At 34.0% G+C, this 24,711-nt stretch overlaps 1 protein-coding gene across 1 annotated transcript; it reads left to right on the forward strand.

Moving 5' to 3' along the window:
- Positions 1–427: 427 nt before the first annotated feature.
- Positions 428–23,934, forward strand: LOC132739802 (centrosome-associated protein 350-like; the record flags this gene model as incomplete). Its single annotated transcript, XM_060727611.1, has 11 exons — positions 428–600; positions 1,590–1,782; positions 5,801–6,035; positions 9,648–9,707; positions 11,663–11,816; positions 12,330–12,545; positions 14,647–14,790; positions 15,096–15,381; positions 18,752–18,895; positions 21,157–21,281; positions 23,671–23,934. Coding segments are annotated over 11 exons (1,994 nt in total), but the record flags the coding sequence as incomplete, so codon positions are not given.
- Between the last annotated feature and the right edge of the window lie 777 nt (positions 23,935–24,711).

Below are 24,711 nucleotides of genomic sequence, written 5' to 3' on the forward strand. Positions count from 1 at the left end.
GTTCCATCTGTGTAAAAAATGATGAATTTCAATTTTAGATGGTGCTAGTCTTCACGCCCTACAGTGAGATGGAATGATGATACGTCATCATATCGCGACCGAGAGGAAGAATTCATGTCAAGATATGATCGTGTGATAGGAGCCAACGAAGATCATTCTGTGTTTAAAACAAATCTTCAGTCTAGAATTATATTAATTTTAGTATGAATGTTATAAAGTGTTGGTTAGTTTCAAGGGGAGAATATTTTGTACATCTATTTTGGTTTGCTTGTGACTTGGTTCAAGTTATGCTTTGTTACAGTGAATTCTTATATTGAAACTATAAAGCTAAAATAGGAAAGGTCATAAGCTGCATCAATATTCCCTCACATTCCTGAAATAATTGATATACAGAAATAGAGTGCATGTAACAATTATATATTTACAGGTTCCCAGCCTCAGACAAGGCAACCTGATGTTGGGATTACAGCAGGGAACCAGCCCAAGTTAATCTCAGGAACCAATGATATTGGTGAAGATACAACGATAACAGAGACCTCTACCTTTAGTGAGATTACGTTAACTGACGATTCTGATGAGGAAGAATTGCAAGGCAGGAAAGTAAGTGTGAGCTATACCTTAACAGGACTTCATATATGATATCTTATGTGATAGACATTGTGCTTTTCTGTGCTAGACTGATGTGACTATGTGACCAGTAGTTCTATAAAGGTGCCAGCATTTACCTGGTTTTGTCTTAGAGAGGGAGGCATACAATGGAATTCTTTGCCCATGTTTGTTTTTTTGTTTGTTTGTTTGTTTCATTTTACGCTTTTTTCCAACAGTCATATAGGCGGGTAGTTTCCTAACTGTTCCTGGAGAGTTACACCAGTACTAGACTACCTTCCTCCGCGCTAAACTACCAAAGCATCTCCCGGGGATCGAACCCACACCAGAGAGGGTACTGGATTAGTATTCATCGACTCTAACCCCTTGACAACGGAGGCTTGTAAAGGCGTTAGTAAACTTAAGTGTTAGTTAACTGACCAACCTTTGGAAAAGAAACTAGTTAATGTCAAGGTGCCAGCATTTGCCTAGGGTGCCAGAATAAAAATATTATGCCTGAATTATGTCTGAATATTCTAAAGGTGCTAGAATCATGGGGGTGGAACTGTTACACGAAGGATGGAGTTCTTATGTTAACTTGTCAGGAGTTCTTGTGATAATTGTTACGGGGTTTGTCGGAAAACTTTTGTATATACTACAAAAACACCATCAAAAATGCTAATTGACCTGGTTGCACAGGTGCAAACCTGGGTTATAGTATGCTAAATTTCGGGCAGCGGGCTGGCGGGGAAAAACTTTTCGTAACAATTTTCTCAGCAACTACTTATCACAGCCTTTTGATATTTGGCATACAGCATTGACACATGGTCCCATATCCTGGGATTCGATTTCAGGTCTGTCCCTTGTCCACTTTCTGTTTATCGATTTAAGGTCTTTGGCTCATCCCTTTCCTGTTTACAGACTTAGTTAATTTTTCAACATGAATGGTCAATGGTAGGAAATCTTTATTGTCTTTTGTTCATATCATGAGATCATTTTTTTAGATTGGTACGGGTCTGCGGAAGGCGGAGTTTCATGCTGGAAGTTCCAGTCAGACGGGCCTTAATAAAGGTACCACACAACTCAATATCCCTCGTCCCGCCCATCCTGCTACCAACAAGGCCAGTACCTCTTGGGACGATTCTCGCACAGATGAATTTAATGTGTTCAGTATTTATTCTCGTAGACAAGAACGACGTAAGTTTTACTGTTTCTTTGTACATATAAAGGATCTTACATGCCATGTTATATCTCATATTGATTTATTTTAAACAAGTCTATGAGCAATTATCTTGCTTCTCTATTACATTTCTTGGACAGGACATTTTTTGTACAAGTTAGAACAATAAATAAATACACATTTTTTGTACAATTAACAAGTTAATCAAGGGAAGGAGAGAATACACATCAAACATCAGGAAGGTTTATAACTGGTTTATTCTAGGATCTACCGGTTTCGGTCTTTCAAGACCTTCATCAGAACAAGTTAAAAATCACTGTGGAAACAATAAATAAATAACTATCTATATCATCCAACATTTCCAGGGGTCAAACCTCTCTTAATAAAAAATTTTGCTCTTTTTTAGCTCACCTGAGCCAAAGGCTCAGGGTGAGCTATTAGTATCAAAGGGGGTGCTCAGGAGTCCGTCGTCATGCGTCAATCGTCTTTTCCCCTGAAACTACTAAGCAAATTTACTTCAAATTTTGTCTGTAGCAATCTTCTGACAGTCACACTTGAATTTGCTCATGTCATTCCAGTTGGCCTCTTTTAGGGGTCTGCAGAGCTAAAAATAGAAAAACCTTTAAACATCTTCTTCCACAGAACTAATGGATGGATGATCACCAAACTTTGTCTTTAGCATTCTTAGGTAGTGTTTTATCAAGTTTGCTAATTAAATATTAATTTGATTGACCCCTTTTAGGGGACGCAAAAGCTAAAAATAGAAATACCCTTAAATGTCTATTTCTAGAGAACTAATTGATGGATGATCACCAAACTTTGTCTGAAGCGTTCTTAGGTAGTCTTTTATCCAGTTTGCTCATATTAATTTGACTGGCCCCTTTAAGGGGCCACTAAAATTAAAAATAGATATACATTTAAACGTCTATTGCTACATAACTAATTGATGGATGATCACCAAACTTTGTCTGTAGCATTATTGGGTAGTCTTTTATTAAATTTGTTCATATTAATTTGATTAGCCTCTTTTAGGGGCTGCTTAAATTAAAAATAGAAATATGTTTAACATCTTCTCCTACAGAACTAATTAATGGATGATCACCAAACTTGTAGCATTTTTGGGTAATCTTTTATCAAGTTTGCTCATATGAATTTGATTGGCCCCTTTAAGGGGCCGCTAAAGCTAAAAATAGAAAAACCTTCAAACATCTTCTACTACAGAACCAATTGATGGAAGGTCACCAAACCTCGTAGCATTCTTGGGTACTCTTTATCAAGTTTGCTTATATTAATTTGATTAGCCCCTATTAGGGGCCACTAAAGCTAAAAATAGAAAAAACCTTCGAACATCATTTCCTACTGAAATAATTGATAGATGATCACCAAACTTTGTAGCATTCTTAGATAGTCTTTTATCAAGTTTGCTCATATTTATTTGATTAGCCCTGTTTAAACTAAAGCTTAAATACCCCAGGTCATGGCATTTTTTTCAAATTATTGTTTAAACATATTCTATGCTCAAATTTAATATTAAAATATATTGACATACCAACACTGAAAAGCAGTTGTTTCTGGTGAGCGACTCTGGGCCCTCTTGTTTTATAAATCACATTTTTATAAATTCTCCTTTTTTCTATTACTGGTATTCATTGTATTGGACAAGTTAACAAAATTTTGTAGGTTATTTTGATACAAATGTAATAGATAAATGTATAAAGGTTAAAGTGACGGGAATATCTTTCATCAGTAGTTAAACATTTTAAAATGAACCATTTGGATTTTCATATCAAATATTTCCTTAGAAAAAAAGTTAACAGAGTTCTGAGTGATTTAGTATGAACATACATGTATGTTCTTATATGAGGACAATATTTTGTTCTAGAATGCTATATATACCTGGGTTGTTCAAAAAGTAATAGGACTGCAGCTCTGCTGTTCACATTTCTTAATTTACGTACACAGTTTTACAAAAGATAAATAACTTTAAACGTAAAAATTCTTTGGTCAGAACTGATTTACTAGATGTAATGCAACTATCAAATATCCCGGACAGTATGTGGACTGTTTACTGTTGCTCCTTTTTTAGTGCTTTTGCAATTGATGTAGTTATTAATACATCAATTTTTAGCTCGACTATTCGATTAGAATAAGTAGAGCTATTGTAGTCACCCGAGCGTCGGCGTAACCACTTATGTTAAATTTTTTGTAATAGTTCAAATATTTTCAAAGTCCATTGACATATGGCTTTGAAACTTTGCACACTTGTTCACCATCATGACCCCAACCTGTAGACAGGAGGAGGTAACTCTATCAAGCATTTTGACAGAATTATGCCCCTTTTTCAACTTAAAATTTATGTTAAAGTTTTTGTAATACCTCGATTAATTTTCAAAGTCCATTGACATGTGGCTTTGAAACTTTGCACACTTGTTCAACATAAAGACCCCAACCTGTAAACAGGAGGAGGTAACTCTATCAAGCATTTTGACAGAATTATGCCCCTTTTTCGACTTAGAATTTACGTTAAATTTTTTGTAATAGTTCAAATATTTTCAAAGTCCATAAACATATGGCTTTGAAACTTTGCACACTTGTTCACCATCATGACCCCAACCTGTAAACAGGAGGAGGTAACTCTATCAAGCATTTTGACAGAATTATGCCCCTTTTTTGACTTAAAATTTATGTTAAAGTTTTTGTCATAGTTCAAATATTTTCGAAGTCCATAGACATATGGCTTTGAAACTTTGCACACTTATTCACCATCATGACCCCAACCTGTAGACAGGAGGAGGTAACTCTATCAAGCATTATGACAGAATTATACCCCTTTTTCGACTTAGAATTTACGTTAAAGTTTTTGTAATAGTTCAATAATTTCAAAGTCCATTGACATATGGCTTTGAAACTTTGCACACTTGTTCACCATCATGACCCCAACCTGTAAACAGGAGAAGGTAACTGTATCAAGCATTTTTTTACTATCAAGCACTAAGAATAGTCGAGCGTTGCTGTCCTACCGACAGCTCTTGTTTGCTTTCATCCTCGCCTTTTCCTGTTTGTGATCTTGTATTGATTGCCTTTAAATTACTTTTGCCAGCTGAAAATGTGTTTTGGTGACTGATTAATTGTCCTGTGATAATTTAATTATCTTATATGTATCTCACTGAGCATTGCCAATATGTTTGCAAAACTTAACTCTAGCACAAAATTTCTGTTTTTTTAATGCTATGAAAACTACTGTTAAAACTTTATAATTTATTTTAGTCATATCATATCTGAATGACATCAAATTTGGACATTATGGCTTTGAAACAAGTTGAAATTTTATACTCTTCTTAGAGAGCATAATAGGACTCTCTCCAATGCGTATAACTGTAACATAGTTTAAAGAAAAAATTTTCCCTTTTGTAAACATATAAATTTTTTTTCATTATCAAGGCTCTTTTCCTATCAAGCACTAAGAACAGTCGAGCGACGCTGTCCTACCAACAACTCTATTTTGATTTGCTGCGCCAAGTGCTTGTTACCATCGTTATTCAATATCACAGGGAACACGCGTTTAGCAGAATAATCTAATAAACTTATGCTCAAATTGTAGAAAACATTTTACAATTGCTGTGTATATATATAAAAATATTTTAAATTGAGTTAAATATGAAGCTTTTACCCTATTTCTTTTTGAACAACCTCGTAGATATATAATACCAGATCATGTATCTCACAAAAACAACTTTCATGTAGTGCTTTCATGGTTTGTTCCAATGTATCATACTAAATGCTTTCAACATGTAAATTATGATATAATTGACATTCCATTATTGACTGAATTCACTTTGAGTTACGTTAAAAATAAGTCATGTTTTTTTACAAAATTTGATTGAATGATTTGGTAATCCATTACATTATTATTTCATGCAATATTTAAAAGTTTACAAGTCAATTTAGAATATTTAGCATGGTAAGAGTTCAAAATCTCTTTGCTAGTTTAAAATGTTTTTGACTATTAGTATAGTATTTGCATTATATTTACAGTGATAAGACCTGGTAGGGAGCCAATGTCTAAAAAGAAATATGCTGAGTCAGAAATTCAAGCTAGTGTGACTCAGAGTCAGTCAGCTGCGCCATTCATAAAGTCCAGCTCATCTCAGCGCCAACCAGCTGTAGGGACAGGGAGAAGGTCACCCGGGTTAACAGGCCGGCGTGCTGATAGTCCTTACAGTCAGAACTCTGAATCTCTACGCACTCTGAGTCCTGTTGAGAGGACAAGGTGAGTTTGACTGATTGCCTGTGGACTGTTTGCTAAGATGACCTTAAAAATGAATTTATGAAAGTGTTCAGCAGAAAATATCTCTGTTTTATAAATTATTCATCTGAAAAGTGTCCCTCTGTCCGGCCGTCACAAAACTTGTCCGGATTACTCCTAAAAAAACAACTGCTACAATTTCATCCAAAGTTTACAGGAATGATCAGTTCCAAGTCTAGTTGAGCATTTCATTGGCATTTTCCAGTTTTAATGATTTTTGTCAACAGTTCTTGCCCTTTAATGATTGATATTTTTAGATTGTTGACTGAGTTTCAATGAAACTATACAGGATTGATTGGTAGCTCAAGTACTTACACATTTTACACAGATTTTCATTTGAATGATTTTTGGCTGAGTAATTGCCCTTCAATAAAAAAGTGTTAATAAAGTTTGTTCGGACTATTATATAACTCCTATTATACCAACAATGCAATTGCAATGAAACTTTACAGGATTGATTGGTAGCTCAAGTACTTACACATTTTACATGGATTTCCACTTGAAAGATTTTTGGCTGAGTCATGGCCCTTGAATTAAAAAACGTGTTTTGCCATGTTCATGATTTTTGTGTCGTCTGCTACACAGTAGCTGCAACATGCAATTAGCTAATATACAGGCTTTCAAGCGGGCCCTACTTTTCCTATTTTTCCTACTTTTCCCTACTTTTTTGTTTGACCCCTACTTTTCCCTACTTTTTTCTTGAAATGCCCTACTATCCCTACTTTTTTAAGAAAAAAAGCTCGAGGATGATTGATAAAAAAATCCAGTATAAGTAGTAGATTGATTTTGAGATAATCTTTATCTCAAATTAAATAAGAATCAGATGCTAGTTTAATTGTAGGAAATAGTTGATGGAAGTAGGTCATCAGTGGTGCAAGAGGGGTTCCATGATGAGGATGGTTGAAGCTGACAATGGCAAAAGAATCAGCGACGTTTAGGTGAGTTTGCTTTTTTTAGATATATTACTTACTAGTGTTTCAATTATTTTTATGATTATAATATGTTTTTGTACAAGATAAGACTAGCTTCTCAATTGTTTCATTTCAAAAAATTAAATATGTTTGGTACACAAAACTAGCTTCTCAATTGTTTCATTTCAAAATTATAATAGGTTTTTGTACACAGACTAGCTTCTCAATTGTTTCATTTCAAAATTATAATATGTTTTGGTACACAAACTAGCTTCTCAATTGTTTCATTTCAAAATTATAATAGGTTTTTGTACACAGACTAGCTTCTCAATTGTTTCATTTCAAAATTATAATATGTTTTTGTACATGTTTTTTGTACACAGATTAGCTTCTCAATTGTTTCCCAATGATGCTTATACTGTCAGAGGACAAATACTGTGCCAACATCTTTGAGCATATATAGATTTTTAGGCAATGTTTGGCATATTGGCAAGTATTGAACTTGCTCACTGTGATCATTTTGTCCTGAATTTATTGAATGAAAGATACTAGAAAAATGTAGTGAGTGATTCTGAAAAAATATGTATGCTTTAATTAGGTAGAATTTGAGAGCTTTAATATGGTGGGGGATTAGGAATCTTGAACTTATAACAAATAATTTAAGAATAACTAACTGTGTGTTTAGGCTTTCAGTGTGCCAATTATTAGTAATATAACCATTAAAGATGTGAGAGATTGTTGTTGCATTCAAAGTTTACATAAGTTTTTTGCTCTCTATCATTAGATATATATATATACAGATAATATGGCATAAATACTCATCTCTACCTTGGAATTATCTGAGACCTACTTACTCTCGCAAGTGTCATTAAGTTTCTTTTTAAATTCCATTTTACTAACAATTTATTATTTTAGGGCCATTAATTTTATAAAATTTGAACTTTCACAATGCCACATGGACTTACAAAATTTAACAATGCATGTTAATGTATATGCTTTTTGCTCTGTAGTTGTGTGCATATATTTCTTTGGTAGCAGGCTTTTACTATACTTATATCTATAGTTCTGCAATTAATACATTATGAAGTGTGAACCTTGCTTTGAATTTGTCAGTTTTGCATGTAATAACTTTGCATTTGCATACTAACTGCTTGTGTATATATCTTAAAAATTCACTTTTGATTGTTACAAGTATCTATTTTGCATGCCCATGTAAACTCCAATGCATGGCTAGGATGCTAGTAAACCTTTGCTTTTTTTTTACACATACTCCAATTTCATTCAGTGTGTTATAATGCTAGTTAAAAAATCATGTTTTAACCACCTATCCTTGTTCTAGTCTGTGTTTCACATATTATGATAGCTAAAACCATGTTTTTGCACATAACGTTGTTCTTGTTTGTATTTTGTAACAACCAATGCTATCTTAAACAAGGTTGTAAAACACATTTTCTGTCTCTAGTCTGTGTACAAAAACATGCTTACTTAATGTTTAATGTTTCTAAAATAGTAATAGTCTGTTTTCTGACATATTCATTGTTATAAGTTTTCTGTTATTATTTGGAATTTGATTCTAATAAAAAAATACAATTCCAGGTTCATGTCCAGATTCATCTTGTTGTGGGAATCCCTATTGAGGACACTGGTGACTGTTTCCTAAATGAAGAAAATGCCATGGATATTAGTTGATAAGGGTCTGTATTTGTTTTTTGCAATCAACTTCGGAAAAAAAGGTGAGTAGAGAGTCCTACTTTCCCTACTTTTCGGCTCTGAAAATACCTACTTTTCCCTACTTTTTTACAAAAAAATTCCCTACTTTTATCCCTACTTTTTTGTTATTGGGGCACTTGAAAGCCTGAATATAAGGTGACACATGTGATCACTGATTGCTCTTGTATATAATACTTTATTGAATGATTTTTTATGTGTTGTTTTTGGTACTGTATATAGATTTCCCACACTTGGATGGTGTTTTCAAGGTTAGTTAGGTCAAGATGAGTCAATAAATTATGAGATTTCTACTGGTTTCTCCTCTGGTTGAGGTCGTTGACTTTAGTTTGGTCTAAGCATCTTTTTGTGTCTTAACCTTTTTACTGCATTGAGCATATTGTGAAAAATGGCTGTTTTCATTGAAAAAGTCTCCTGTTACAAGTTCAAACTGCTATTAAAGCTATAAAAAAATGCCTCTCTTTACTGATCAAACTTTGCAACAAATGGTTAATTGGACCATTGTCTTTTGTAACAGCATGCTTCATAAATCTTAAATTTTTCTTTATCAATGGCTTGGGGGACGTCTCAAAAATTGCCAAAAGTCACTATTTTGTGTTTTCATTCAATCTAAACTCCATCACAAGTTCCAAAATTTTCTTGGGAGTTGGGGTGGGTGGTGAGGTCTGCTGCCCCTTCAAACTGCCCAATAAGAAGGGGGCACATCCCCCCTCTGTCACCCAATTGATGTTTTCCATTTGATAGGGGATGGGGCTGAAAAAGTGATCTCTTTTTTAACAACATTTCTCAAACAATAATCAGTGTTTGGGGCCTCAATACGAATAGGGCATTTCTTTACTATTTTTAGGGCCTCAAAAAAAGGAGGGGGGTAGGTTAAAGTCATCAAAAACATGTCTATAATTATGAGGTAAATTTTCTGATTTTTTTTTTTTCAAAGATCAAAGCAGTCAAAGTCAGGCTTAAAATCTGAAGAACATTATGGAGAAATGAGGAAACTGTTGGTGAGAATCTTACACACAGTCTTTTGAAAAAGGTATGTTTTATACCTCCGAAACTAAGTTTGGGGGGCATATATGAGTCAACTGGTGGTTGGTCAGTCAGTTTAGGCAGTCCGTTGCATTTTCCTTGTGCGGAGCATAACTTAAAGACTAGTGGTTGGAATTCAATACAACTTCATACAATGGACAAGCACATTGAGAGAAAGTGCAGTGCACAAGAATCATAACTCTATCTAAAGTAAATATAGAGTTATTGCCTGTTGCCTTTTCCTATCTGGATCATAATTGAAAACCAACTATTTTGAAATTTCAATACAACTTCATAAAATGGTCAAGCGTTGCAGTGACAAGAAACCATAACACCACTTGAACTTTATCACGGGTTATTTGCCCTCCCTTACTTTTTTTTGTCCAGTGATTTAACTTAAAAATAATGGTTGGGGAATTTAAATGCAACTTATTACAACCATTCAAGCACAATAAGAGGAAGTGGCAGTGCACCCAAGAACCATTTAACTCTACATCCAATTATAGAGTGATTGCTCTTTTTGGTTTTTTAATCTCGTAGAGGCATAAACATTGATATTACTGGTTGGAATTCAATTAACAAGTTGTACAATAGTCAAAGTTATTTTAAAGAGGAAAGCGCGGTTGCACCATATTAGTTGAACAAAAATTCTCTTTCTTTGACTCATTTTAGAGTTATTGCCCTTCAATGCATCGCATACAATGGTCAAGCACAGTGGAGATGAAGTGCAATGCACAAGAACCATTACTCTATTTGGACTAATTACATAATTTTTGCCCCTTTGTTACTTTTTTGTTTCCAGTTTTTAACTTGAAAAAACTTAGTTGTTGAAATTTCAAAACAACTTAATACAATGGTCAAGCGCAATGAGAGAAAAGTGCGGCTTACAATAACCATAAATCCATCTTCATATTTTTGCAGAGTTATTGCCCTTTGTTCCTTTTCCTTGTCCAGTGCAGTGCTCAAGACTGGAACTCTATCTTGACTTATTACAGAGTAATTCTTATAAAACTTCATCAATGGTCAACCCCACAGTGAAAGGAAATGCAATGTACACGAAAAAAACTATCTTTAATTGCCAACAACCATTACTCTATTCATTATTTTTTAGCAAGATAATCTGTTGCTTTAGTAATTCCTCATTTCGGGAAAGCAGTTTTGCCGGGGGATCACAATTAGTGATAGCTTTTAGTATAAAATACTTATTAAAAGCCTCTGGATAGTTTAAATGGAGAGGGCATATTTGTGTTTAGCCCTACTTTTTCAAAAGAAAAAAGTGGAGGCATTGTCATGACCCACTCGTTGGTGTCAAAATTGGTTACTTTTAGCTTTTCAATAAGAGTAAGTAGAGCTATCTTAACTTCACAGGAGTGGTGCATGCACCCCCTTATAAGCTCAGTTCCGTCTTTCAAATTCTTACTTGTTTAAGGAAATAACTTCTTTTGGACAGTTTACAAGAATCAGATGCTTTGTTTTGGTCAAACATGACAAAATATTTAAAAACTTTTACACTGATATTGTAAATTTCAATGATAACTATTTGAAAAATTTATCCCCAATTTTTTGAAGAAGAATATATTTTGGTTGTTTGGTTACATTTCATTAATAGTTAGTAAGATGTTCACTGTTACATGTGCTTAAAAAATTGTGAAAGCTATTAAGTTAATTAAATCTAAAACTAATGGTGCTAATGAATTATTTTTGAATTTTATGCCAATAAACTATAATAAAAACTCACACTAATTAAAGTATATAAAATGATGCTAACCAAAACAAGGGTATCAAATACAACATGCAGTCTTCAATGAAAATCTGACAAAAGAATTTATTCCTTATCTAATTTAAAAAAATATATATGCATGTATAGGGGAATAGGATGTTTCCATTGTCGACTAGGATTTCATAGTCTCTGCGATCAATTTTCAGTGAGGAAAAGACAACATCACGAGGAAAAAGTATGACAGATAAAATTGTTCATAGCCACAGAAGCTTGCCAGCAACATCAGTAAGATCAACAACAAAAGTCTCAGATAGAGTCTCACCTGAAATGGAATCTAGTATGGAAGAAGAGTTATCACAGGTAATGTTGTACAGTGTAACCTCTCCAGAGCAGCCCCCTCGATATAGCAAGAACCTCTGTACAATAACAGTTTCTAGTTTCTCCAAAGTATTATTTTACAATAAACTTATCTTTTCTAGACAATGCCTGTATACAACAACTAATTGTCTCATTTGATTTGCACAGCTTATTCTGAAATAATGTTTGATCAGTAGAGGGTCACTTGAGTAGAGATTTATAATTACTGGTCAGGTATCCAGGAAAGCTGCTTAGCTGGACCAACTGCTGTAATATGACTGAAAATGTGTTAAAATTGGCTTAAAAAATCATACAAATAAACAAACTCAAATAGTGTTGGTCTGCAGAGGTTGAAATGTATATTCATTAGCATCTGTGTTAAACATTTAAATTCATTATATCAGGGTACTCTTTGGTTAATATGTAGCTTTATATGCTTCTATTAAGGCTTTTCAAGGTTTACTCAGTAAACTATGTTGCACAAGAATTATTACTGAGTATGTGCATTTGGTACAGGATGAAGCCACTCCGAGAGCAGAGCCAATGTTATCAGATTCTGAATCAGCTGGACCGCCAAGACTTTCCCCAAACTCTCTTGAGCGTAGATTCTACACAGAGTTTCACAATTTGGAAAGTATGGAGATGTCATTGAAACAGCTTACGAATGTAGATAGAACACGTGCAGTATCAATGGCCCAGCAGGAAACTGTTTCACTTGCTCAGATGCTCAAGGTGAGACATATATAAATGCTTACACTGAATTATGTATCAACTTTTTAGCTCACCTGTCACAAAGTGACAGGGTGAGCTTTTGTGATCGCTTTTCGTCCGGCGTCCGTCCGTCCATCGTCCGTCCGTCCGTAAACTTTTACTTAAAATGACATCTCCTCATAAACCACTAAGCCAATTTCATCCAAACTTCACAGGAATGTACCTTTGGTGGTCACCTTTAAAAAATGTTCAAAGAATTTAATTCCATGCAGAACTCTGGTTGCCATGGCAACTGAAAGAAAAAACTTTAAATATCTTCTCAACACTAAGAGCTAGAGCTTAGATATTTAGCATGAAACATCTTCTAGTGAGTGTCTACCGAGTTTGTACAAATAAAAGCCCTGGGGTCAAAATTGGCCCCACCCCGGGGGGTCATTGATTTTCCCTATATGCATATAGTAAAAACTTTAAAAATCTTCTTTTAAAGAACTCAAAGAGCTATGGCTAAGATATTGAGCATCAAACATGTTCTAATAGGTGTCTACCAAGTTTGTTCAAATAAAAGCCCTGGGGTCAAAATTGCCCCCGACCCAGGGTGTCATTGATTTTCCCTATATGCATATAGTAAAAACTTAAAAAATCTTCTTTTAAAGAACCAAAAGAGTTAGAGCTAAGATATTTAGCATGAAACATGTTCTAATAAGTGTCTACCAAGTTTGTTCAAATAAAAGCCCTGGGGTCAATATTGGCCCCGCCCCGGGGGGTCATTGATTTTCCCTAAATGCATATAGTAAAAACTTAAAAAATCTTCTTTTAAAGAACTCAAAGAGCTATGGCTAAGATATTTAGCATCAAACATGTTCTAATAGGTGTCTACCAAGTTTGTTCAAATAAAAGCCCTGTGGTCAAAATTTGCACCGCCCAGGGGGTCATTGATTTTCCTTATATGTGTATAGCAAAACTTAAAAAATCTTCTTTGAAAAAACTCAAATAGCTAGAGTTAAGATATTGAGCATAAAACATCTTTTAGTGAGTGTCTACAAAGTTTGTTCAAATAAAAGACCTGGGGTCAAAATTGGCCCCGCCCCGGGGGTCATTGATTTTCTTTATATGTGTATAGCAAAAACTTAAAATCTTCTTTGAAAAAACCCAAATAGCTAGAGTTTAGATATTAAGCTTAAAACATCTTCTGGTAAGTGTCTACAAAGTTTGTTCAAATAAAATTTTTGGGGTTAAAACTGGCCATGACCCAGGGGTGTCATTGTTTTTAACTACATGTGTTTAGTAAATCTTAAAAAATCTTCTTTTAAAAAACCCAATGAGCTAGAGCTTAGATGTTTAGCATGAAACATCTTCTTATGGGTGTCTACCAAGTTTGTTCAAATAAAAGCCCTTGGGTAAAAATTGGCCCTGCCGGGGGAGGGGGTGGGTGAGGGCAGAGGTCATTGTTTTTCATTATATGTGTGTAGTAAAAACTAAACATCAAGAAACATCTTCTAATGGGTGTCTTAAGTTGTTCAAATAAAAGCCCTGGGGTTTAAACTGGCCCTGCTCCAGGGGCCTATATACAGGTGAGCGACCTCAGGGCCATCATGGCCCTCTTGTTGTTTTAACTGGCTATAACTTTGTTATTAGTGAATGGATTGACTTCATATTATAACAAAACATTCTCTAGGATAGACCATCATGTATATACAACTCAAATTGATCTTGGCTCTTTAACTCTAGCATGGATTTTTCAGAATTATAGCCCTGTGTGTATTTACTATTAAGAAAATTGGTTTAATATTTTGCTTTGCAATATTATTTTTTTTTTGAAAAATACTTGAAACTTGATTCATGCTTTTTTGAATTTACAATTCAAAGTCATTTTCGAAAGAACCCTTACTTAAGCATTGATGTGTAATAAGATAAGGTCCATTTTGACATTATAAAAATTCTTTGGTCAATATCCAAGGCTTATATACATGCCATATACATAATTTGTATTTTTGTGGATGAAATCTTCCTCTCTGTTAATTCTTAAAATATTGAGGCTCTTGTCCTACTATCAAGCACAGCAAATTGTCTAGTGTCCTGCCCTACTGACACAACTCTTGTTTAATTCTTTTATAAAATAAAGGCAAAACAGCAGGGTTATGACCAGCAGTTGAAAGAAATTCAGTTAAAGGCTCAATTAGAGGCTACAGAAGCAACAAAACAACTTGAAGATGCTAGAAAACGTGCGCCTGAGGCTGCGATTAATGCTTCTGATATGATTGCCAAGGTATTTCTAAACTTCATGAGCTATTTTTGTAAACTCTTTAAGAAGCTAAATGTTTCAAATTGACTTGCTAATCTTTCAGTTTGTACTAAACCATCATTTGTAGAGAAAATTTTAATATATTTATTGACTGAATAGTGAACAGTGCAGACCATAAAAATTATAATTTATCCATTTTCGGGTCTAAAGTTGCATTCTTTATAATAATAAAGGTTATTTCAAAGTATGAGTAACAGACATGTAACAATACCATATCCTATCCTTGGTTGAAAAGTATTCTGACTATTTTCTTGCCTTTGATTTCCCAGGTAAGAGGGGAAGGGGTGTCTGCAATTCAGGAATCCACAAGGAAACTCTTTGACACTCAGACTGAGGCTGCAAAAGCCACTGCAGAGGCTGCCAAATTTTTGTCTGAAGCTCGAGCCCTTGGCCTCCAGGACACCAACACACTGGCTGTAGAGACTGCAGCCTCCGCTGCAGCTTCTGCTGTAAATACTGCCCTCGAGAAGAAATGGCAGGGTAAGAGTAAGTTGAGTAAATCAACGAAACGAAGATCTGACGAGGCTCATGATCATGATGATTCGGAGAGTGTTGGTAAGTTATTGTTTGTTTAGTACTGCTAAGTTTGTTATAGTTATAAAGTGTTGGTAATTTTTTTATAGTTATTTAGTGTTGGTTATAGTTATGCTCCCCGAAAAAATTTCGGGGGAGCATATAGTCGCCGCCTTGTCCGTCCGTCCGTCCGTCTTTCCGTCTTTCCGACCGTCCGTCCGTCCGTCCCCTTTTCTTGTCCGGGACATAACTTTGAAACAACAAGAGGTGATCAAACATGAAACTTTGTAGGTAGATAGATCTCATTAAGTAGGTGTGCAGTGCACAACAAGAACCGTAACTCTGCCTTTGCCTAAATTTTTGAATTATTCCCCTTTGTTTATTTTTACATTTGAACTTTGTCCGGGACATAATCTAAAAGTATAAGAGGTTATCAACATGAAACTTTGTAGGTAGATAAATATCTCATTGAGTAGAAGTGCAGTGCACAAGAACCGTAACTCTCCTTGCCTAATTTTTGAATTATCCCCTTTGTCTATTTTTACACTTTGAACTTTGTCCGGGACATAACTCTAAAAGTATAAAGAGGTATCAAAAAACAGGGAAACTTTGTAGGTATATAGATCTCAAATTGAGTAGAAGTGCAGTGCAACAAGAACCGTTAAACTCTGCCTTGCCTAATTTTTTAATTACCCCCTTTGTTTATTTTACACTTTGGGGAAATTTGTCCGGGACATTAACTCCTAAAAAGTATAAGAGGTATCAACATGAAAAACTTTAGGAGTAGGAGATAGATCTCACTTTGGTAGGTGTGGCAAGATGCACAAGAACCGTAACTCTGCCTCTTGCCTAATTTTTGAATTACCCCCCTTTGTTTTTTTACACTTTGAAAATTTGTCCGGGACATAACTCTAAAAAGTATAAGAGTATCAACATGAAACTTTGTAGGTAGATAGATCTCATTGAGTAGGGTGTGCAGTGCACAAAATCGTAACTCTGCCTTGTCTAATTTTGAATTATCCCCCCTTTGTATATTTTTTACACCCTTTGAACTTTGTCCGGGACATAAACTCTAAAAAGTATAAAGAAGGTTATCAAACATGAAACTTTGTAAGGTAGATTAGATCTCATTTGAAGGTAGGTGTGAAGTAACCCAAAACCTTAACTCTTGCCTTGAACTAATTTTTAATTATTCCCCCTTGTTTATTTTTTACACTTTGAACTTTGTCCGGGGACATATATTCTTTTATAAAAGATATCAACATGAAACTTTGTAAGTAGATAGATCTCATTTATAAGTTTGCAGTTCACAAGAAACTGTAAACACTGTCTTGCCTACTTTTGGAGTTATTGCCCTTTGGGTTCATGTTTTGACACTTTTGGAACTTTGTCTGGGACATTACTCTAAAATTTAAGGAGGGTATCAAATGAAACTTTGTAGGTAGATAGATTCATTGAGTAGGGGGCAGGTAACAAGAACCCTTAAATCTCCTTGACTAATTTTTGAATTTCCCCCTTTGTTTATTTTTACACTTTGAACTTTTGTCCGGGACATTATTTTCTAATGTTTAAGGATATCAACATTAAACTTTGTTAGGTTAGCATAGATCCATTTGAGTAAGTTTTCAGTGCCAAGAACTGTAACACTGTCTTGCCCAAATTTTGGGGTTATTGTTTGTTTTTTTTGACATTTGAAATTTTTCTGGGCATTTCTAAAATTAATTTTAAAATTTAAAGAAATTGGAAAGAAGTTATTGGTGAAAAAATTATGGGTTTGAATATAAATCTGCCTTTTCCTTATTTTGAAGAATTGGGCCCCTTTTTTTTATTTTTAAATTTTAGACTTTTGTCCCGGAAATTTTTTAAAAATATTAAAATATCAACATGAAACTTTAAAGGTAGCTAGATAAAAATGGGTTTGAACCCAACGCTTTAAAAATGGGCTAATTTTGGGGTTTTTGGGCCCCTTTGTTTATTTTTTTAATACTTTTCCCGTGTCCAGGTTCTCGGGGGCCATCACCGGTTTTAACCGGGTTTTTGGTTTATTTGATAATTTTGTAAAAATTAAAGTCTTGTTTTGGAAATTTGGGTTTAATGAAAAATAAAAGGAAAAAACCCGGGCGGGTTTCGGACCGGGGGTTTTTGTTTCCCGGGGTTTTTTCAGCGGTTTCCGGTAATTTTCAAATTTCCCCCAGTTTCAGGATCCCAAAAAAGCCCAGCAATTAAATTAAAAGGGTGCTGAACGAATTTGGGATTTTTAAAGTTTATTGAGTAAAATATTGGGTTAAAAAAGAAAAGACAAAAACTTAAAAATATGTTTTTTTGTTTTGTCCCATTATTTCCCCTAAAAACAAAAAAAATTTTGGATTTTTAAAAAGAACACAGTTACCTCATAAAGATAAAGTTTTAATTACACCCGCATTGTTTTTCAAATTTTGGGGAAAGGAAAATTTAAAACATAGGTTTCTTTTTCCCGTTTTAAAAATAATGCCCCAAAATTTTTAAAAAATTGCTTATACCATATTTGTCAGATAGAGATTTTTAAAGTAGGTCTCGGCAAAGTTTCACTGTCTTTAACTAATTTAAATTTGTTCACTTATTAGACATCTCCTCGTTGAATTCTTTTAGGCCATGGAATAGAACTTCGCACTGATAAATGTTGTTTCCGTTGTGTTGTCATTTTGGGAAATTTTAACAAAAAGCAATGCAGTAAAATAATAATTCTATTTTTCATTCATACTGATTTCAACTTATCAATTTCTCGTGCATTTAAAACGGTAACATCTAACTCTGTAAAAGAGACATAATTAACAATTCAGATAATCATTGTTCCGTTACCGATCAGTTAGCGTATTTGATAAGTACACAAGGTTATTCACACCTTCGTTGTCCGGTATTGTCAGGGTAATTGTCTATAAAATGGACTTTGTAGTCCCCTTTCAACCGTCCGATATTCAGTTTTTACAGATTCCGGTATTGTCAATGTTTAATACAATAGTTTAAAGAAGGGAAAATTTGGGGCTGAAATATTTGTCCGGTATTTATAGAGTTCCGATTTTCTCAGCGTCCGGTTTTCTCAAATTTCACTGTAGTTATTTAGTGTTGGTTAAAGTTTGTTTAGTGTTGCTAAGCGTGTAATAATTATTGTATTGTGTATAGAAATGTAAATGGTTGGATCAACTGCTGTTGTCTGAATTGTTGTATTTAAAGGCATAATGCTGGCATACTTTTTATGAACATCTAGAAAGGCACCATATGACCTTCACAAAGCTTATTTAATTAGCTTAAGTATATGATTTTCAACTAATCCTTTTGTTTTCATTGATGTCAAGGGAGATTTTAAATATTGCAATCATATGAGTTGAGATCAGTTTACTGATGTTGAAGTTAATTTTGCTTGTAAATGTTTCAGGCTCTGTGGATGATTTAAGTATAAACAAGTCAATGACAGAAGATGAAAAGAAGGAGAAATCGTTCCGACTTATTTTGCCGTCAGAAAGTCACAGAAAGAAAGGAAAACATGTACATTCAGATAATGAATCTGTTGCTTCTGAAGGTTGTTTTACTATTGCTTATTTTGGTTGTAAATACATGCAACTGTTGGGGAAAATGTGAAGCATTGAAATTTCATATGCTGATTTTTGGCCGGGTTTGCACTGGTGCAAACCTGGGTTATAGTATGGTGAATATCGGGCGGCAGGCGTGCCGGCGGGGAAAATATTTTCGTAACAGTTTTCTCAGCAACTACTTATCACAGCCTCTTGATATTTGGCATACAGCATTGACACATGGTCCCATACCATGGGATTTGATTTCAGGTCTGCAGCTCATTCACTTCCTGTTTACCCACTTAGTTAAATTTTCGACATTAATGGTCAATGTTAGAAAATTTTCGTAACAGTTTTCTCAGCAACTACTTCTCACAGCCTCTTGATATTTGGCATACAGCATTGACACGTTGTCCCATACTGTGGGATTCAATTTCAGGCTTGTCACTCATCCTTTTCCTGTTTATCGACTTAGTTAAATTTTCGACATTAATGGTCATTGGTAGGAAATTTTCGTAACAGTTTTCTCAGCAACTACTTATCACAGCCTTTTGATATTTTGCATTCAACATTAAGACATGGTCCCATACTGTTGGATTCAATTTCAGGACTGTCGCTCATTCACTTCCTGATTACTGACTTAGTTAAATTTTCTACATAAATGGTCAATGGTAGGGAATTTTCGTAACAGTTTTCTCAGCCACTACTTATCACAGCCTTTTGATATTTGGCATAAGGCATTGACAAGTGGTCCCATACTGTGGAATATGATTACAGGTCTGTTGTTCATCCACATCCTGTTTACCGACTTAAATAAATTTTTCGACATTAATGGTCAGTGTTAAATTGTATACGTAACATCACAGCATCATGATATTTGGTATATAAATGCAACCCGGCCTTTTCTATCTTTGACCCATTTTTGACATAATATATTATTAGCTCACCTGTCACAAAGTGACAGGGTGAGCTTTTGTGATCGCTTTTCGTCTGTCCTTTGTCCGTCGTCCGTAAACTTTTAATTTAAATGACATCTCCTCATAAACCACTAAGCCAATTTCATCCAAACTTCACAGGAATGTTCCTTTGGTGGTCACCTTTGAAAATTGTTCCCATGCAGAACTCTGGTTGCCATGGCAACCAAAAGAAAAAACTTTAAATATCTTCTTCTAAAAAACCCAAAGAGCTAGAGCTTAGATATGTGGCATGAAACATCTTCGAGTGTCTACCAAGTTTGTTCAAATAAAAGCCCTGGGGACAAAATTGGCCCCGCCCCAGGGGGTCATTGATTTTCCCTATATGCATATAATAAAAACTTAAAAAATCTTCTTTTAAAGAACCCAAAGAGCTAGAGCTAAGATATTTAACATGAAACATCTTCTAATGGGTGTCTACCAAGTTTGTTCAAATAAAAGCCCTGGGGTCAAAATTGGCCCCGCCCCAGGGGGTCATTGATTTTCCCTATATGCATATAGTAAAAACTTAAAATATTCTCTTTTAAAGAACCCAAAGAGATAGAGCTAAGATATTAAGCATGAAACATGTTATAAATGCATATAGTAAAAACATAAAAAATCTTCTTTGAAAAAACTCAAATAGCTAGAATTTAGATATTAAGCATGAAGCATCTTCTACTGAGTGTCTACAAAGTTTGTTCAAATAAAAGCCCTGGGCTCCCGGGGGACATTGATTTCCTTATATGTGTATAGCAAAATCTTAAAAATCTTCTTTGAAAAAAACCCAAATAGCTAGAATTTAGATAATAAGCATGAGACAATTTATAGTAAGTGTCTACAAAGGTTGTTCAAATAAAAGCCCTGGGGTCAAAACTGGCCCTGCCCCAGGTGTGTCATTGTTTTTAACTATATGTGTAAAGAAAAAACTTGAAAAAATCTTCTTTTAAAAACCCAACGAGCTAGACTTAGATGTTTAGCATGAAAACATCTTCTAATGGGTGTCTACAAAGTTTGTTCAAATAAAAGCCCTGGGGTTTAAACTGGCCCCCGCTCCGGGGCCTATATACAGATGAGCGACTTCAGGGCCATCATGGCCCTCTTGTTGACAGTCTGTGTTAAAGCGACTTTATTTTGTGTCTCTGATTAGATGCCCTATAGACAGGCTAGACTAAATTAAATTAAGAAAAAAATAATAATATATTTATGTGCAAGATTTTAATATACACAACTGACTTTCTTTTTCTTTTTTTTGAAATAAGCCTAATAATCCAGTTTTATATGATAGTTTATTGATATGTTTTTAATTTTTGCAGCATCTTCAACACGACTGTTAGATCATGATATCCATACATTGTTTAAAGAAGGTTCGTTTGACAAGTTTACAGAAGATATGGTTAGGCAGTTTATGAAAGAAGAAGCCTTGCAGGCTCAGCATCAGGTACAATTTTTAGCTCGACTATACGAAGTATATGGAGAGCTGTCCTACTCGCCCCGGCGTCGGCGTCCGCGTCCGCGTCCAGATTTTAGATTAAATTGGTGCAGTAAAATATTTTTCATTATAACTTTGTCATTTCTTAAGGTATCAACTTCAAACTTCAAATATATGTTCCTTATCATCAACCACATCTTATGTGACAAGGTTCATAACTCTAGCACCAATATTTTCAGATTTATCTCCCCTTGAACTTAGAATTTTCCTTAAAAAATACTATTTTTTTAACTGTTACTTCATTATTTCTTAAAGGATCAACCTCATACTTCAAATATATGTACCTTATCAATCATCCCCATCTTATGTGACAATGTTCATAACTCTAGCACCAATATTTTTCAGATTTATCTCCCCTTGAACTTAGAATTTTCCTCAAAAAAATACTATTTCTTACTGTTTCTTCTTAATTCATTAAGGGATCAACCTCATACTTCAAATATATTTACGTTATCATCATCCCCATCTTATGTGACAAGGTTCATAACTCTAGCACCAATATTTTTTAGATTTATCTCCCTTTGAACTTAGAATTTTCCATAAAAAATATTATTTTTTACTGTTACTTATTTATTTCTAAAGGGATCAACTTCATACTTCAAATATATTTACGTTATCATCATCCACATCTTATGTGACAAGGTTCATAACTCTAGCACCAATATTGCAAGAATTATCTCCCCATAAACTTAGATTTTTTTACTAGAAAAATGTTATTTTTTATAATAATTTTTTTATTTTTAAAGGTATCTACCTCAAACTTCAAATACTTATTTCCTTATCATCAATTACATTTAATGTGACAATGTTCATAACTCTTGAAGCAATATTTACAGATTTATCTTCTCTTTGAACTTAGGATTTTCTTTAAGAAATATAATAACTTCTTTACTTTTTAAGGTATCTACTTCAAACATCAAATATATATTTCTTATCATTACACAAATTTTGTGTGTACAAGGTCCCATAACTCATAGCATGACTATTTCTAGAATTATTTCCCTTGATCTTGGAATTTATTTTAACAAATGTTATTTTTTTACTATAACTAAATACATAATTATACATAATTGATTTAATCTTTCATAAATTTGTCCTCCTTACTGTGTCCAGTATTTTATTAGTCGAGCTTCGCTGTCTCCTGTGACAGCTCTTGTTGTATTACTTATAAATAAGACATTTCTGTGAGAAATTAAATTTTGCTAATTTTGCAAATTTTTAATTTTTATGACAAAACCATTTTTGCTGAAGCCACTGTTTGTTGATATTTCAATTCTCAGACCCATTGACCCTACTTTTTGGCAAAGAAGAAAAAAAAATGAAATTTGAAAGTGAAGGGGTAGTATATGTTCATATTGACTGTGTAATTAAACATGTTTAAAATAATGCCCGAATGTCTCAAAATATGTGTGCAAGTTGATCAAAGTTGGGGGTTTTGAAGTTCTTTGAGTAGCAGTCCTACAGATACACATTAAACGGTCTGCCAATTCATTTTAACTGAATCATTTAAATACCTGGTTTGGAAAACGCAGACACTCAAGAGTCGGTAATTTTCATGATATGTTAAGAAATCTTACAAACTTTGTTTACAACATTTAAATATCAATTCTGCACACTCACACGCATGCACATATATACATACACTCTAAAAATATGGATTAAAATAATGGAAAATAAGTTGCACTTACTGGAAAAAGTAATTTTATTTCTAGTTTAATTTGATTGAATAGAATTTCTAGACTAAAGTAACAGCCCTTTTAACTACAGATAACTTTATTTAATTATTCATGCAATATAATAATAACTGTATTATTTATGCTGCTATTCATTAAGGAAATGTTAAACATTTGACAAACTATTAAAAGATTTTTATTAATAATTATTTGAAAGGTTAATGTTCATGACTTTCTTTATCAAACAATAAAAAATGATTTTTGGTCATGTACAAGACCTCGGATTCCATTATTTACTTTGGATTTTTATATTATTATTTACATATTCCAACTATTGCAAACACTACAAATTTCTGTAAATGGCCAATAATCTGGATTAACAGAATAAAAAAAAAAATTGGAACAAAATATGCTGGTAATTAAAGGTGGTTTTTAACTGTTAAGCAATGTGCATCTGCCATTTGCTCAAAAGGAATAAGACCAATATATTTCTTTCAGTACAGGCATTGGAAAATTTAAAACAAAAGAAATTTGTTAACTGAAGGCAACAGACATAATAGTTTTATACACTTTAAAGCCCCTGATACTTTTATTGTAACAAGACCAAAACAAATTTTTGCTTTGTTGAAGTTCTATTAAGTTTTTCATTAATATGCTTTCTTCAGCAATCATTATTAAAACTGAGGGAAAATGCCTTAATGGAGAAGACAAAAGCGGAGTTACAATGGTTAGAGCAGCAAAGACAACGAATCCGAAACAAAGGTGCCGATGATTCATACCCTCAGATCAAGAAACGACAGAGAGGCCTCAAGATGAAGTTACAAGAACAACAAGAAGAGATTCGTAGAATGAGAGAAGAGAATAAAGCAGCAGCAAAAGAACGACAGCGTAAATTATACGAAGAAATCACAAAACGACAGGCGTCTCAGGTATTAGGAATGATGATCAAAAAAGATATAAATGAATGCCTATAACTTAAATTTTAAAATTGTTTGAAGACAAACTTTTTGAAAGAGTCCACAATTTACACAAAAGTTGTTGTTGTTGTTGTTGTTTTAACAATAATTTGATATCTGGCTGTGTAAAGTCATGGCCCTCTTGTTTAACAGTAATTTGATATCTGGTTGTGTAGTAAAAGTATGAAAAGTTGTTGAGAAGTATTTTATAAATTATTATTTATACAGGAATTAACACCTTTATGGTCAGTCTCCTCTCCACTGTAGTTTCAAGTTTAGCAATTAACTTTAAGAGTCTTCATGTAAGAAAGCTATCTAGCTAGCATGCATAAAGTTGTCTTAGGGTGCCTGCTTCTACAAGAAGGTTGTCTTAGGGTGCCTATCTGTGCATGAAATAAAGCAAATGGGAGAACCTTGGGCACCTCCAACATTAATGCCACAAAGTCTTGATATATAAAACTTTTACAGTGTTAGTATGAATTGAAACTCAACCAAAGACTTATAATGTTACTTGTTCTATTAGATATTGTTTATGCTCCGCAAAGGGTAAGCATATAGTCGCCACTTTGTCCGTCCGTCTGTTTGTCCGTCCGTCCGTCCTTCCACTTTTCTTGTCCAGGACAAAAAGGGGTATATAGATCTCATTGGGTAGATGTGCAGTGCACAAGAACCGTAACTCTGCCTTACCTAATTTTGAAGTTATTGCCCTTTGTTCATATGAACACTTTGAACTTTGTCTGGGACATAACT

Source organism: Ruditapes philippinarum, unplaced genomic scaffold, assembly GCF_026571515.1.
Source record: "Ruditapes philippinarum isolate M1 unplaced genomic scaffold, ASM2657151v2 ctg6499_1_1_1_1, whole genome shotgun sequence".
In the NCBI taxonomy this organism is placed as follows: Eukaryota; Metazoa; Mollusca; class Bivalvia; order Venerida; family Veneridae; genus Ruditapes; species Ruditapes philippinarum.